This window comes from Rhipicephalus sanguineus, chromosome 1 (genome assembly GCF_013339695.2).
Source record: "Rhipicephalus sanguineus isolate Rsan-2018 chromosome 1, BIME_Rsan_1.4, whole genome shotgun sequence".
NCBI classification, from domain to species: Eukaryota; Metazoa; Arthropoda; class Arachnida; order Ixodida; family Ixodidae; genus Rhipicephalus; species Rhipicephalus sanguineus.
Window position 1 is genome coordinate 283,748,430 of NC_051176.1, and position 16,497 is coordinate 283,764,926.

Genomic DNA, 16,497 nt, shown 5'->3' on the forward strand with positions numbered 1-16,497 from the left:
TCCTGGCGCTGGTGCAAAAGATGCATGCGTGCAGTGGTGGCCTATCAGCACGTTGGGATGCTGTGTTCAAGAACAGAGGTGTCAGAGGTTCGATTTGTCTATATTTGGCAAGGGACAGTGATGCTACCGAGGACTTCCGATTTGGAGCAATTTTTGGAGCAGCAAAATTTCAGTTTTGGAGCACTTTGGAGCAGCAAAATTTTCATCTTGGAGCACTTTGGAGCAGATAATTTTGCATCTGGGAGCACTCTGGAGCAGCGAATTTTACATTCTGGAGTGCACTACAGAAGCATATTGCAATAAATTCAAGCACCGGAATATTACTATGGGGCTCTTATGAAAGCTAGAAATATTTCGATTCATTGCAAATCTCACGGAAAAAATCATCTCAGGAGAACTCCGTACTTCACTCGCTAATGAAAAAATAAGGGCTCATGCAGTTGAGTGTTCTGAATTAACCTCTTCGACGATTATTTTCGACACTAGCAAATAAACAGAATACCAGATCAATAAAATTGAACTTTATGAAGTAACACTCTAAATACATCTATGTAGTTATCAGCAGACATTGTAGACAAATGCCGTGATGTACAGCAGTGCCTCAATGTCAAAGAGCCACACTGTCTCTAATGCATTCCCCTAAGAAAACCCCAAGGCGAAAGCCAGGTTCTTTTTCTTCTCGATCGACGGGTTGATCCTCCCCCTCCTTCTCTGCAAGCTTTCTGCACCTCACCTGTGTTTTGCGCTGGCTCCATGATCAGCGCACCGATTACGGAAGCAGTGTAAAGCGACGATGTCGTGATGGCGTCATCACGTGACATCACGATATGACGCCATGATGACGTCACAAGTTTTGACGATCTAGGACGTGATGATGACGCCATCACGATTATTTTTTGCATCAATCGATTGACGCCGCCGACGGTCAATTTTCTTGTTTGATAAAGCATCTGATGCTTTCGCATTAATATTGTGTATTGAACGTTAACAACCTGGCCTTACATACCAAACTGTCCTCCAACATGTCACCTCCTTGCCATGCGCGAAACAGCTTCGCTTATCATCCACTTCACAGAGTGAAATGACTCCTCAACTTTTTTTAAATGTTTATTGTGATAACAATTATATGGACGCTCTCCGCGGATTTTTGTCGTCACCATTGCCGTAATTTTCTGTATAAAGACCAAATTAATAACATCACCACGCGCATTCTAGCCGCGGGTAAAAGCTCGCGAGCGCTGGCGACGAACGCGGCTGAAGCGGAGATTAAGCTAGCCGGCCGTCTGTCTCCGTCGCACGGACAGCGCATGAGATAACATCTTCCCGCGTGCGGGCCTGCCGTCGATTGCTCATCAAACAGACAGGAAACGTCCCGCCCGTCTTTCGTAAGGAGCATGAAAGGACGCCAGAGGAGAGGGGGGGGGACCGCATCGTTCGAAGGGCGCAGTCGCTTGCGCGCGCCATCTCGAGGCATCAGGAGACGGCTCGTAAGGTTGCTGTGCTCTCAACGCTTACTTCGCGTTTAGAGAACTCAGAGCACGAAAACGCTTCGGTTCCTGGAGCGGCCATATTCCCTTAAACCAGCGTTTTGTTGAGTTACGCGAGATCGAATCCAAAAGAGTTAGCTGCTAGCCTTACTTCGTTTAACAATACAATTTGTTGGTATCGCATTCATTGCTTCACCCTTAAGCGAAACTGAGTTTTTTTACCCGTCAGCTATTGACCCCCGAAAGCGAGGGGCGGACATGTAACATGGGGTAGCCGCTTCACTGTGGGCCGTCAGCGACGGGCCCGCTACTGACAGCTGCGTATTTGCGGCTGCTCCGACCAGGATATATGGTTTTATTAACGAGATGACATTTTTAAAAAGCAAGCAAAAAATTCGAATTGGAACCCTAGCACGTGAGCTCGAAAGGGCAGGGCCTTTTAGGGGGTATTCACCGCAGAGTGATTAAACTCGGACGTGCTCGTATAAGCAATTACGAAAAAGCTCTTCCTAATGAAGATCCATGGATAAAGTATATCCGAGGAAAAGTGTGAACGCATTTCCACCGTTCGCGTGCTATTCCATAAACACGAAGCAAGGAAAATTCAATATTGTTCCATATATATACTGCTAGCGATCCCAGATTTCATTCCACGATGTCCGGAAACAGAAGTGACAGACATTTTAGCAGCACACATGTAGTTATTACTGAACATTGCTTTCCTTACGTGCCGTGCGACGCTTGAAACGAGCTATCAGCAGCGTTTCTAGAACAGACGACGTCCGCCGATGAATCGCCGTCACAATTTCTCGCTACCGAGAGGCCTAGACGTCACGAGCCTCTGCGGAGAGCGCGTTTTGCTGTCGAGCCGACTTGCAGAACAGAAGCTGCGTCGGCACCGTGCATGGCATCGTGGCTTACTCGGAACGCACGCGCGAGCGCTATTTATTCAGAGGAATAATTCTTGGTCCATGGTTGCGACTTTGGCAGCCCCAAGATCAAGCTGCACACGTTCTGACGCGCCGGCCGTGCGATTGCCGGTGATAGACGGCCCCATACCCGAGACTTTGGCGCAGTTTGGCGCAATTTTCGTCGATATTATCAGGATGGCGCAGTAAATATAATTTGGCGCACTTTGGCGCAGTTGGCGCAGGAGTGGAATCACTGCAAGGGAGCAGCAGCAGCCGTTGTAGTACTAGCAGTTGTAGTGCTAGCAGTTTTGCCGTCCTCTACTTTCTTTTGCCTGAGTAATCTAGTTCTAATAACCATTGGTTACAGCAATGAAAATTTACAGTTGAATGAATACTATTATAAGTCGGTTCAACTGTACACAATTCTATGCAGGAAAGACCATTGGATTTGGCGATACTTACAAAGATGATGATGAGCTGCTTTACACCATAGAAGGATTTCTTCAACACAAAATTCAGCACTGCACAACACGCACCCCCCCCCCACCCCCCGAAATAAATCCACAATAAGATTTCACCCTGTTTGCTTCTCCTAGACATGTCACTACAGCCCAGTAATTTTATCTCTAGAACAAGCGACCTGAACATATGCACAATTTCATGGCCAGCATCGGTGGGATAATTCAGTATTTACAGGCATGATCATGACTTATGTACAATGGGAGACCTCATTAATACAGAAAAGACTGCTTGCCAGGACCAGCCCCTGCAAACTACATGAAAAATCTTTGACCTGGAAAGCAGCCATCCAGTCAGTAGGTGCAAAAATTGACTGTAAAACCAACTCGGCATTCATGAGTGATTGAAGACTCAGAAACCAGAGCCCCCACCCCCAACATTGTTTTTCCCCAAGCTCACAGTCCAGTGGCACCTACTAAGACCTTGGACTTGCATCGCAGTTCTTGCTGTCACAACTCCACCTTAGGCCTGTAGTACAGCTTCAGTGGAGGCTCCTGCACACAATACGGCATGATGAACACAATTACTAATATCATCAAAGATGCTAAAGCAATAGGTGTGGCAAAGCAATTGGTACTGTTTAACGGTTGCGCTCTCCAGCGGCTCCTAGTGGGTCGTCCTCTTCTAAACTTAACGTAGGAATTGCTTAAACAGCATCTGTAATACCAAGACCTTAATTAAAATCGCAAATGCAATGAACATCTTTGTTGTTCATCATCGCTGCAGCCGAGGGTAAGTTGGGCGTGGTGTGGAACTTGTGTGTGTGTGTGTGTGTGTGTGTGTGTGTGTGTGTGTGTGTGTGTGTTATTCCTTCGGAGCCACCGATGGTGCTCGGTGCCTCCCTTTGCAAACACTACAATCTTGAGCCTGTAAGATGCCTCAACTATTCCAATACTGCATGAAAAATCTTAATTTTACTTTCTATGGCCCATACATTAACTGTTGCAAAAAGTTTTGCATACAAGGATAAGACTCCTTGAATGCAACAGTTTAATAAATAGCTATTCATCACAGTGAAAGAGAAATTAACAAATATACCCAATGAGAGCCTTGAATGATTTATGGGCTAACATGCAAGCAGTCTATGAAGGCTAAAATATTGAAACAAAAAATAGTGCCCATTGCTGAGGCCTAAAGTTGGCACTGCATGTAACATGTACTGCACGATAAAGTTTAGCTTAGTGGGCTGTTTTGTATCAATGCTTATAAGTAGACCATGACAGATGATTCATTAGACACCACTCGCACCATGTCTCTTGGGCTGCTCATAGCGTTGAGAAGTGTTAATTCTCATTGAAATATGCTGGAAAATGTGTTAGCTTTGGACATTTAGGGCTTCTTCAGTAGTCACTGCAAAACTACTGCCACTTTTGACCACCTCAATAGCTACTAATATACAGGTACCCCTCCCCCACTTCCTTTCTTCATATACAGTGAGCAATAGTAATTTGGCAGTCTGTGAAGAACTTAATAAGAAGCTGCAAGGGTTACTAACACAGCTAACTGGGCCTGTTTGTTAATGGCTACCTTTTTTTTTCCACAAGTGAGGCAATTACCCTGACATCCACTGTCATCAGTGACAAGAGAAGGGTAACCCCAAGCGTGATAAAATGAATTCATGTTGCACAGGGGCACAGCTAGGATTTCATCTCACGATATCTGCTGTGAGAGCTGAGCCACTCGGGTGCTGCGCTGCTTAGCTTGAAGACGTGAGTATAATTCCCTGCCACGGTGGCAGCATTTCGATGGTGGCAGTGAAATACATAAAGATCAATGAACTTAGATTTAGGTGCATGTGAAAGAAACCCAGATGGTGAAAATTATTCTGGAGTCACTTACTACAACGTGCCTCATAATTATATCATTATTATGGCATGTTAAACCCTCACATTTGAAGTTTTTATTCAAAGAGGCGTATGTGTGTGTATCTAATATTGATTATACATCTTCAGTCCGACTATGTGCAACAAAAAAAGACAAGGACAACAGAGAAGACACTGTTGACCATGTCTTTTTTTGTTGCGCAATCATAGTGAAGTAATGGATTACCAACTAGCCCAGAACACTGCTCTCATTGATTATATATCTTGAAGAAGCAGGTACACGCATGAAAATGCAGTTTGCTGCAACTTACTAGTATTTTACCACCTGAGAGAACTGCAAGTGTAATGACAATTTGTACAGATACGTTCATCACACAACTTGCAAAAAGCTGTGCTTGTTTTATCTTCTTTAACTATTGTTTCTGAAGGCTAAAACTTCAGTAGACATTAAAAACCCCAACATCTCAGTTTATGTTTTTAAGTATTACATCTCATTTTTACTCCTTCCTTCCAAATAAATAAAAAAAGGTGCATTATACATGCAGTCCTGCACTATATTCAGTAAAATAAGCTGTCTAGACAGCACCTCTCCTTCAGAACATGACAGCAACTACAACCACACTCCTCAAGGATTTTAAATGCATAAGCATTTCTATGCCAGCTAAACGGGAAAACTGTCCCTGTCCCTCTGTCACATAAGACAATCATCGCTATTACAAAATGTTCTTGGTGGCACTGGGTTTGAACAGATGCCCCCACATCCCAAAGGCAAGTGTCTTAACCACTGGGCTACACACCCACACATGTAGAATGTATATCTGAACCAGATTAATGTGTTGTACCAGCAGTGCAAAAAAATGTAAAACGAGAACACTTTTTGTGAAGGCTTCATTGAATCAAAGTCCTCTGCAAGACAAGATACAGAGCCAACATGGAGCATTGTACGCATCTGAAAAATTCTGACTCTGCGAAAATATGTTGCCAAGCACGCGTTTCGATGGTCATGGAATGCACCTTCCCTTAAGAATGTTACAGATATTGACAAATGTTAGAAGATGAAAGACGACATGTCAAAAACAATGTTCGAAAACAATGCCTTCCAAAAACAATGTTCGAGGGAAGGCTTCTACCTACAATAAAACTCTACGCTTATGCATCCCTCATACAACTCTCAAAGGCACTCCTGCGTGGATTGTTTTTTTTTTACATTAAGTACACAGTGCTATTACAATTAAGCAATTATTGCTGGGATACACAAGAACATGATACTCTGCCGGCATGGCAAGAGGCACCTTATGAATCACCGACTGCTAGGGGGCCAAATGTCCTGACAATGCATCGCAAAGGAACTCCTTTTGATTACATCAGCTTTGTGTCTCCAACACCCACTGATGGTGCAAAATGCACCGACTGACATGCTGGCACAGCATCACGCTTCAATCACTGAGCTGTGTACCTTAAGAGATGTTTCTCCAGCATGATAAAACTGCCAATAAGGCATTGCTTACAGGCTTTCTCATTTAAAAGAAGTTCTCATGTGGAAGCACCCCAACAAATATACAGCAATGAATAAACAAATGTGGTATATTGTGGTTTTCTTTGAAAAATTTATCCACTCAGCTGTTAGATATGGTGTTTTTCACACAATATTGTTGTCAGAGGCTTGTGAAAACTTTTTGGTTCAAGGCAAGGTTAAAGCTAATAGTTATTGAATAATTTCAAAGCAAATACATTTAGCAGGATTGCATAAAACCTTGATATAAGTGCCTGATGTCAACAAATTTGTTAAAAGTTTGTTTTTACTTGCAGAAAAAAAGAACTACGTAATCTATGGAGTCAGTTTATTACTAAGATAAATACTAATTGTACACAGTTATTTCTGCCGGCTATACGCACACATTTTTTCCTGTCTGCTGGGTGTGCAGGTCACGCACGGCAAAAAACGGTAGATTTTAAATTTTACCATAGTTTGTGTGCACAACTAACTCTGCTAAAAAAAAAAAGAAAGAGTTCATTCAGGGTGCAGGCAAATTGAAAACTTCCCCCTAGAATGTGGCTTCACGGCAGCGCAAAACACACCTGAAGGAGCGGTTTCACTGCCGAGAAACCACCTTTACAAGAGGCTTATGTACATAAGGGGAGACACGGGTCTTCTAGAACAAAAAATCGCCAAAAAATCGACTTTTTGAAATATTTTTTTTTCGCAATCTAGACGTCCTAAAGAATCGTTTGCTGCGATATTAACGCGTTCCGCCGAGTATTTATTTTGTTATTGCGCTCTAAAGAGAGCTTCATGATCGCTCTCGCTCGAAAACGCCCCCCGAAAACAGGCAAATTCGATGCCGTCGTCTGCGGTAACCGTTGGCCGCAGCGCGGCCATTTTGGAATAATTCGAGAGCTGAATACTTCTACATTCCGTTTCTAGCGAGAAAACACCTCTAGGTCTGGCGACTATGGAGCTGCACGCCACCGAAAAAGAGGAAATACTCGCGCGGCATTGGCGCGTTTGTACCACGTGGGGTGAATCCTGCTCTCTGATTGGACGACCGGAGTTTCGTCTGCCCGACAATGCGAGACGCCTTGTCAAAAAAACGCCAGGCCTGCGCTGAAACCGCAGCACAGTCACAGCGAAAGCTGGAAGAGCGGCGTTTCTAGAGCCCGTTGTAAGCTCTCTTGGGGCGACAATACAAGTACACTACAAAGGTACCCACAACGCCATAAATCACAATTTTTGTGAAGTTGAGAAGCACCTATAAGCCATTATTAGTCATTCTGCAGAGAAGCAAGGCACCAGCTACACGTCTGTAAGGCATTATGTGCACTTTGTTGACGCGACGACTGATGACGATGAAGAAATATGGCTCAGCCATTTGTAATGGGTTGGAAGCTTTAAACGGCCCACCAGTTATGTAATTTGCATTGGGTGACGCTCGGTCGCTATTTCCCTATCCTGTCATGCTGTATAACATGCGTTGACGTGGGAGAGAGACAGGGGGGGGGGGGGAAGAACTTTACTGAGGCCCCGAGGAAATGGATCATGTGCTTATGGGCTTCCTTGGCAACCAATACAAGTGCATGCGATGAACCCACTACGCTATAAATCATTGTAATTTTACTGAGACCCTGAGTAAATGGATCATGCGCTTATGGGCTTCCTTGGCAACCAATAGAAGTGCACTTGCGAGGAAACCACTACGCTCTAAATCATTGTATTTTTACTGAGACCCCGAGGAAATGGATCATGCGCTTATGGGCTTCATTGGCAACCAATACAAGTGCTCTTGCGAGGAACCCTCTACGCTATAAATCAGTGAAATTTTTTAGAAGTAGGGCAGCAGGCACTGTGCCATTTTTCGTCATTATAAGGAAAGCCGTGGTACCTGCTAAACGCATGTAAGGCATTATGCACACTTTGTTGATGCTGTGCCTGATGACGACGAAGAATTATGGCAGAGGCCTTTGTAATGGGTTGGAAGCATTCAACAACCTACTCGTTGCGCAATTCGCATTGTGTGACGCCTGGTTACCGAATTCCCGTTGTGCGACGCTTGGTGCTTATTTTACTCTTCTACCACACTATATTGCATATGCTAATGTGGTTCCTTCCCGACATGAAGCCTGTATAGGACCTTTTTGCAAAGCAGTTTCAAGCACCGGCATGGCTCAGAGGTTGAATACTGGGCTCCCACGCAGAGGGCCCAGGTTCGAACCTCGTTCCATCCGGGAATTTTTTTCTTATTTCGTTTTTTTTTCTTATTTCGAGCGATACTGGTTACGGACACCGGCGGCGGCGGCGGCGGACAACTACGGCGCCAAAATGATCTCATAACAGCTTTCGCTGTAAAATTGTTCGGACGCGACGATGGCTGGCGGGCGACGCAAGTTTGTGACGGCTCATGCCTACGGCAAAAAACGCAAGCGTCGATCTCGGATACCTAAAGCAGCATCGAGTGGATCGACGGCGACGAGCTCTGCGACATGCGCCAGCGGGTGTACGACATCCACCGAAGCTGCGGCCACTAAGCGATGCCTGTGGCCAACGGCACGTCGAGGACAATGCGCGTCAACACGCTCCTTGTCTCAGAAGCTGAAAAAGTGGCTATTGAGCATCGCGCAGAAGAGCAACGTCAGAAGCTGTCTTCATTATCAGCTACCCGCCGAAAGCAGTCGCTTATCGGAGATTCCCCGGAAGCGGCGGGGTGCGGCACCGAGTTTACGCTGCTAAGCCTACCGCTGCTGAACCAACTGCTTCGGTGCGCGAAATGCGAATTCTGCTCCGGCCCTTTGAACGTTTCAAGGGGCGACCGTGGGTACGGAGTGGCAGTGACCCACGATACAGTGAGTGGCGAGCTCGACATAAGTGCCAAAAAAAACTCTTCGAGCAAGCCTGGCCAAATGGAGGTGGAGGCTGCCAAAATTCTGTTTGGCCGGTCCCTTGAAAAACATGGACTGCGTTACACAACGATGTTGTGCGACGGAGATAGCCGCGCTTTCAACAGCCTTCAGGAGGAGAAAGTGTATGGCTTTGTGCCCATCGAAAAGGAGGATTGTGTTAATCACATTCATAAACGAATGGGTGCTGCACTGAGAAACCTCTTGCAGAAGAGCAAAGGGGAAGGTCGGCCAAGCCTCGGTGGCAAAGGCAAGCTCACTGCTGAGCTTGTTACAAAGCTTACGAATTATTATGGCTGGGCACTCAAGGAACACCAGGGAAACATTGATGAGATGGAGAATGCTGTCCTTGCCACGTACTATCATGTGACTTCCACAGATACAAAGCCACAACATTCACGGTGCCCAAAAGGCGAAGAATCATGGTGTGCACACAACAAGGCAGTGGCAAGGCAGCAGGCACCGGTACAACCTCCCTGAATACGTTGCTGAAGCCCTCCTCCCAGTGTACACTCGCCTCTCAGATCGGAAGCTGTTGGAGCGCTGTCAACAAGGCAAAACTCAGAATTCAAATGACAGCCTCCATTCAGTAATCTGGTCGCTTGTGCCAAAAACCAAACACGCCTCGCTCTTCACAGTCGAAACTGCAGTCGCGGAAGCAGTCGCCCGGTTCAATGCCGGAAAGAAACGTGCCTGTGAGGCCATTTTGAAGGAGCTGCATTTGAGTCAAGGCAGCACAGATGTTGAAAGGTGTCTAGAAAAGGACCAGCGGCGGCTAGCGGCATGTGACAAGAAGCATACCAGAGCAGAAAACTTCAGGAATGCCATGAAGAGGAGGCGTGTGAAAGAAAATGATAGTGATTATGTGCCTGGTGGCTTCTAGAGCAAAAAAGGACTTCCATCTGTTGCTTTTTAGTAGCAAGAAGAAACCTATACCAAGTCTTCAAACTTCTTTTTGAGTTTTCTCAAAATCCGTTTTTCGCTTATGTGCTATACTGTTGCCCACAGTATCTTTTGATCTTGTGATCAGATTTGAATGATTCTTGTTGCAATTGAAAGCTTATGAGTTCCCATACACAATAATAGTACTAAATTATGGACTTGGTCAAGAGAAAATTTTTTATATGCTGATAATACTGATAAAAATTTTCATGTTCCCAACCATTACATTAAAGATGGCAATAACTTTTATAAAAATATAGCTAAAATTACAGTAATGGTTTAGTTGTGATCCTTGATTGTTCTAGAATATGGCCATATCAAGTTTTCTAGGATATTCAATGATTAAATTGCAGAACAATTGGGCAATTTGATCATTCATTATTTATTTAATATCTCAAAAACTACTTGAGCTAAGAAAAAATGGATTGCATATCTGTTTATAGCAGGTTAAAATATACATTGCCTGAAAATTTCATTTGAATATGACAATAAACAAAAGTTTTTTTTAGAAAACCAGAGTCTCCCCTAAGGGAAAATGTACATAGCCTGAAAATGCATTTTGAATAGGTCAAATAACAAAATTTGAGCCAAAGCAAATGTTCACTTAAGCCTAAAGACATGTACTGCTCCCTGAAGCAGAGATGGAAAAAAACATTGCTTATTTAAAGCTGGTGCTCACTGTTGCCTAAGTTCACAAGTTTACGAGCAACTGCACGTGTTCTCTTCCTTAATCCTTTGCAGTACGTTGTTGGGCAGCGCCGGACAACGCAACACTGCCGTAGCGGTCCGCTGTCGGGCACCGCCCAACAAGGGTGTTCGTGGTTTAAATTTCGCCGTTTTCTCACTGCGAGTCGCACGCATTTTTTATATACATGAAGTGCCATCTCTTCAGGAGTAAGTGAGCATTTTTTGTTGAGGTTTACTTTTTTTTTACACTAGGGTGCAGCAATATGTTCAGCACAGAGCCCAGAGCGTACCCACTCACGCGCGGTTCGCTGAGAAGCATGGCCACATTTTCACCGCATGCGTTTTACAGTGGTGTTTTTAGCGAAACAGAGGATGACTTTAGTGAGGAAGAGGATTACACCTCTGCTGACACACAGGGAACAGAAACAACCCTGGCCTGCACCCAGGAGAATGCTTTGAGCGGTATCATACGCTGCCCAAATATCGCTAAAGGAGTTGCCTGCAGAATGCAGGAGCGAAAATAAATATCCTGCGAGTTTTTCTTCGTGGTGCCAGAAACTGGCAAAATAGTTTCGGAGCAGTAGAGCCGGAAAGTGGGTAAAAGTTTCGAACCACAAAGGGTTAACCCCTTTATGTATTAAGGGGGCCCTAAAACACATTCTGAAGTAATCATAATATGACCTTGCTATTTGAATAGATTGCCTCAGAAATCTGCCACAATAACTTTTCAAATCCTTTAGGTATAAATGGAGCTACAGACGCTTATCGCACACTTCTCTGTCCTTTCACCGCCAGAAGTGCACTGGCACCACAGAAGGGGAAGAGGAGAAGGAATGACAAGGAGGCAAAGTGCCACCAAAGGATTACACAACTGTGTGTCATGGCCTTCGACATTTTCTCCGGTTTTTATATTGAACATACTGGCAGCTACCTCTGGTTCAGGGATGCTCACACTGCCCTGCATTTGGAGATTAATCATCCACAAAGACCAAACAGAGCATGCAGTCGACTAACGAGAGGGTTAATCGCAGTATGCTACGATTAACCCTCTCTTTAGCTGACTGCTGCCACCGGCGTTTCTCATACATTCCGCCATTTTTAAATCACTGTTACCAGGCTAAATACAGAGCACAGGTGCAAAACTACATTTTCTCTAGACTTCTACCGCCCTCTAGTGTTTAAAACTGAAGCTAAAGCCAATTGATGACTGCAACATATCTTTGACACTGAGAGGAGCACACATCAGGCTGAACGAGGGTAACTTACTGACACAGCAATACGCTGCATCAATATTGACACGGCAATATTGACACAGCATCCAATGACAACTACACAGCTCGGGCCTGGGGGTTCGGGAAGTTCAGCGAGCTCTCAGTTCTTATAATCACAAAAACCTAATAATATGTGATCACAACAGGTAAAGGCACCCGTGAGTACCTTAAGGCATGTAGCATGATTTAAGAAGCAGAAAGTAATAAAGAGTACTCAGTGAAATGCGAAACCACTGCTCTGGTAAAAATCAATACCCGCTCCACACTGGCCTGTGTGTGGCTGGTACACTAAGGGCTCTTTCCACAAAATGTACCGATCCAGTTGCCATTCCTTAAGCATGAAAGCTTATGTTCTGGTTTTGATACAATGCCTACAGAAATATCCATGAGTGTACCGAGCAGCAAGCTTCCATAAGCACCGGTAGCAGCATGATAAAGTAGCTGTCACTCGGACCATCCCCGTTTAAGAGACGTGCGAATGCTGGCGTGCCCTCATGTCAATATCGTTTCAGATTGCCAACTTCCTTCTCGAACCAAAAACTGCTAAAGAAGTAATTTCATTGACATCTGGGCGAGCTGGTTCATGGCTTATGGTAAATGGTACCAGCAAAAAAAAAAAAAAAAAAACACAGAAACAAGAAAAGAAGAAAAGTTATTTCAGTTTCACTCTTGAACTTAATAATATGTGATCACAACAAAAACGATTAAGTTTTTGTTTTGACCATGTAAATCATTTTTCATTTTCTTGCAGTTCTGACACACTGTTTGCCGGTACTTCACGAAGTGCAAACCACGGTCACTGCATTCCATGGAGTTGTGGGAGATAAAGTGCGGGATTCATGCAAAGGGTGTCAGGTCTGAAATTGACACTGAACAAGCTAATTATTTGGTGCAAGCAAAACTGAATAGCAAGTGATCTAAAATCATTAATCAACAGAAAATGACAACTGCAATTCAAGAAAAGGTTGTTTACCTTAAACCTCCATCGTGTGACGTAGACAAACTTCAATGTGTGGTCCTTGCCTAGTATCTCCTGGTTACAAAGGATCTCAACCTGCAACAGAATATTTTGCATTTAAAGAGCAATTTACAATTCAAGAAATTGTAGAGACTGAAAGCAAATACACAACAAGTTGTGTAGCATGCAGCAGTCAGTATGTCATCTTTTCATTCTGTGCCATCTATAAGTTCAAGCAACCTAAATTAGACCACACATAGGAGAAAAATATGGAAAGGGGGGTTAATGAGATTCACAAAATGTGAATACTCGTATAACGCATAAAAATGCAGACATGCCCCCAAAGGGCATATCCATTCATGAAACTACTCGTATCAGGCAGTAGGATCTTGCAAGTCAGGATAGACGTAACCACTGCATGTACTCGTAGCATTTCAAGTGATGTGTGTCTACAACGTTCCACATCTTTGCCTGGTGACATGCATTAAGTAAATATAATGCAAAACAAAATTCCAGCTTTTGTCATAACATCGCTCTTTCACTTCAATAGAGGCAACTGCAGATAACTGTACATCCTCGTGGTTCAATAAATGAAAATGCACATGCTAAATCAAAACCCAACAGGCCATACCTCTTTGTATCTGTCAAGGTTGTTGAACAGCTTCTTTGCAATAAACTTCTTCAAGTGCGTGATGGTGGCCTGAGAAGAGCATCGAATGAACTTGCGCCGCATTTGCTTCAGCTGGACGCTGTCCGACTCCAGCAGTATGTTGACTTGCTCATCCGATCTGTGGCAATCTGCCTCATCTTCCTTTGAGGATGATGCCTTGGAACCTGCATCCTTTTCATTGAGCAGCCCTACAAAGATGGCAAACAAGATTTTAGGTCAACAAGATTAATTTGCCCAAAATGGCAAAATTAATGCCATAAAGTTAGGCCACCTAGCTCACCAGGATTGTGGGCCTTCGGACACGGAAGACCTTTGCGCCGATAGAAATCTCGCTCTCTCTTCATTTCATCTACAGAAGGAACAGAGATGATGATGAACTTACAGCTATCATAGTGCAAAGCTATCTTGTAACAGAGAACCCCCAGCTGGCCACAGCAAACTGGAGATAGTGTCAATACTACAAAAGCTTCCAGATGGCTTTTCACGCAAGTATTGGAAATTTGAACAACGCATTTTCAATCATCAAGCAATTCAGTCACCTTGGGCGCACTGAGCTACACTTGAGAGAAATGCAGCTTTTTTTCATTTTTTAACTCACGCAAACACTGCAAAGACAGAGTAAATGCACAGCTCATGCGCCTTGAGGCATGGTATTTTTCACTTTGTGGTAATTTTTTGTATCGTTTCGTGATAATGCCACATTACTCATCTGATGAGGCACATAAGGCTTTCGACTCTTTCAAACTTGCTAGGTTCTTTAGCAAGAATGTCCCCCAATAAACCATTAACCATTCCCAGAAAGGTGTCATCAAAATCCAGAAAATTAAATGGAGCTAGAGGGGCTCCAAGGCTGTTCAGTCACCCTTTAGAACAAAAAATAGTTCACTCACTGTACTGAAGATTTGGCACCAGCTTGTACACAATGTCCTGCATAGTCCTGTCGTAGCTGCAAGCGAAAACAATGTCAGCTAAGAGTTTATGAGTGTGTTCTGGTGCAGCAGATCACTAAAGTCATACCTGATGTACTGCAGGGGATAGCTCTGATGGATTACAATTTCACAGGTCGGGCATGTGTTGTTGTCCTCCAAATGTTTGACCAAGCAGCTTTTACAGACTGGGACAAGGTAACAGACATATTAGTCCTGTGCTAAGCAGTGGCAGCACCGACTTCCATATGAGCAGACAAGCAAGGGCACTTACACGTGTGCAGACATTCCGTGACCGTAGTAGCATCGATTAAATACCCCTTGCATATCTTGCAAATGATGTGATTGTTGAGCGTTTTTAATCGTATCCGCCTTTCCATCTGCAGAAAACAGGCAACACAGAACATTAACACCACAGGTCGGGTCTCAGTGCTCAGCTTGCTGCACAAGACGACCCAACGGCGCCGCGTTAGACACGCTCAATTTCGTGCTGTGTGCAGACATAGAACATAGGTACTGCAATAAAACTAGTTCTGATAGAGCACATAGGCCCGAAACGATTACCTTTGCCGGAACGAGAACATCTTGCCAGCAGCGCGTGGGCAAGGAGAGTGCTCCCTTCATGTCATCGGTCGTCCCGCAATTTTTGGGAGATTCAATCTCCATTGGCTTTTCTGGGCCTTGGCTTTCGAGAGGTCCTTGCGCAACCTCTTGTACCTCATAACTTTCGGAGGGAAGCTCATCCATTTCTTCAAAAAAACTCTCAGCCGTCCGTCACCATCGCCAAGAGAGCTCAAAACGTTCCACACACTCCACGCGATCCGCAGAAAGAATGAACCGAGCTCGCGCTGTCTCGCGCGTCTCAACGCTCAATTCCGCACGAGACAGCGCTGCAGGGTCCACAAGCGGCGTTGCACGTGCACCCCCTTCTTCAGCTGTTCAGAGCCTTCAGGTGCGCTACTTTCGTTAGCATGTTCCAGTTTGCAGCAAGAGTGTAGTGCGATCAGATATGTTCGCAAAGACGCTGCGTCGTTAGTGAAGACATCGTGTTCAGAACATAGTCCTGGCAGACCAAGACCAAAAATCACCAAGGTGACCAGGTAAGCACTCATTCCGAAAAGCAGACGCGGTGACACAACCGCAACAACGCGTCAGCTTTTCGCACCGAGGTGCATGCAGCAATCGCCCTACTGCTAAGGCGAAACAAACGCGAAGGCACAAATCAAAGGTTCGTGGCTCACCGGTGTGACAAAACTTGCACTTCTAAGCAATGTGTACCACGATAGCAAACTTCTTCGTATTCACACAGGAAAACACGCACATTGGTTATTAGAGAAAGCAGGCACGGTTACCTGTCTTGATAAGGACTCCTGGGGAATGAAAACCATGAAGCACTAGTTGTTTCTCGGCGTCGCCTGCTCACATATCAGTAGATGAGCGCCTAATTTATTTGGAGAAGTCGCTCTGTGCGCCGTGACTGCTTTAACGGAGAGAGAAAAGCATGTCACAAGGCTTACAGTTGGTATTTCGACGCTCTGTTCGGCAACGTACGGCGCAAAGCAACGTCGGAGAGGCTGTAAGGAACTTTAGCAACTGCGAGAAGCAAAACTAACAAAAACTGTACGGCAACCATCGACGATGAGTGTTACGTTAGCGATTCACGGATCGCTAAAGCCGCACACCCAAGCTGCCGTCTACCGTCACCACCGTATTGTTGTCCTACCTTCGCTCGCGATTTATTTTTCCGGCATAGCGCGGACTGGTGCGGAGCCTCAGAGCAAAAAACGCGAAAAGCGGCAGCTAACATCACTGATGGGAATAAAAATTTTACTTATAATTAATCCAACAAGCATAATTTATTATTTATAAAACTAAATTTGTGTCTATTTTTAGAAGATATAATTTAATTTA

The 16,497-nt window shown here is 44.6% G+C and overlaps 1 protein-coding gene across 1 annotated transcript; it reads right to left on the reverse strand.

Moving 5' to 3' along the window:
- Positions 1-3,296: 3,296 nt before the first annotated feature.
- LOC119379150 (polycomb group RING finger protein 3) lies at positions 3,297-16,354 on the reverse strand. The gene is made up of 8 exons (XM_037648345.2): positions 15,939-16,354; positions 14,861-14,966; positions 14,678-14,774; positions 14,551-14,606; positions 13,941-14,009; positions 13,622-13,848; positions 13,006-13,086; positions 3,297-3,411 (listed from the first exon to the last, which is right to left on the reverse strand). The coding sequence occupies exons 1-8, from the start codon at positions 15,972-15,974 to the stop codon at positions 3,367-3,369; spliced, it is 717 nt and encodes a 238-aa protein (XP_037504273.1). The 5' UTR covers positions 15,975-16,354; the 3' UTR covers positions 3,297-3,366.
- Between the last annotated feature and the right edge of the window lie 143 nt (positions 16,355-16,497).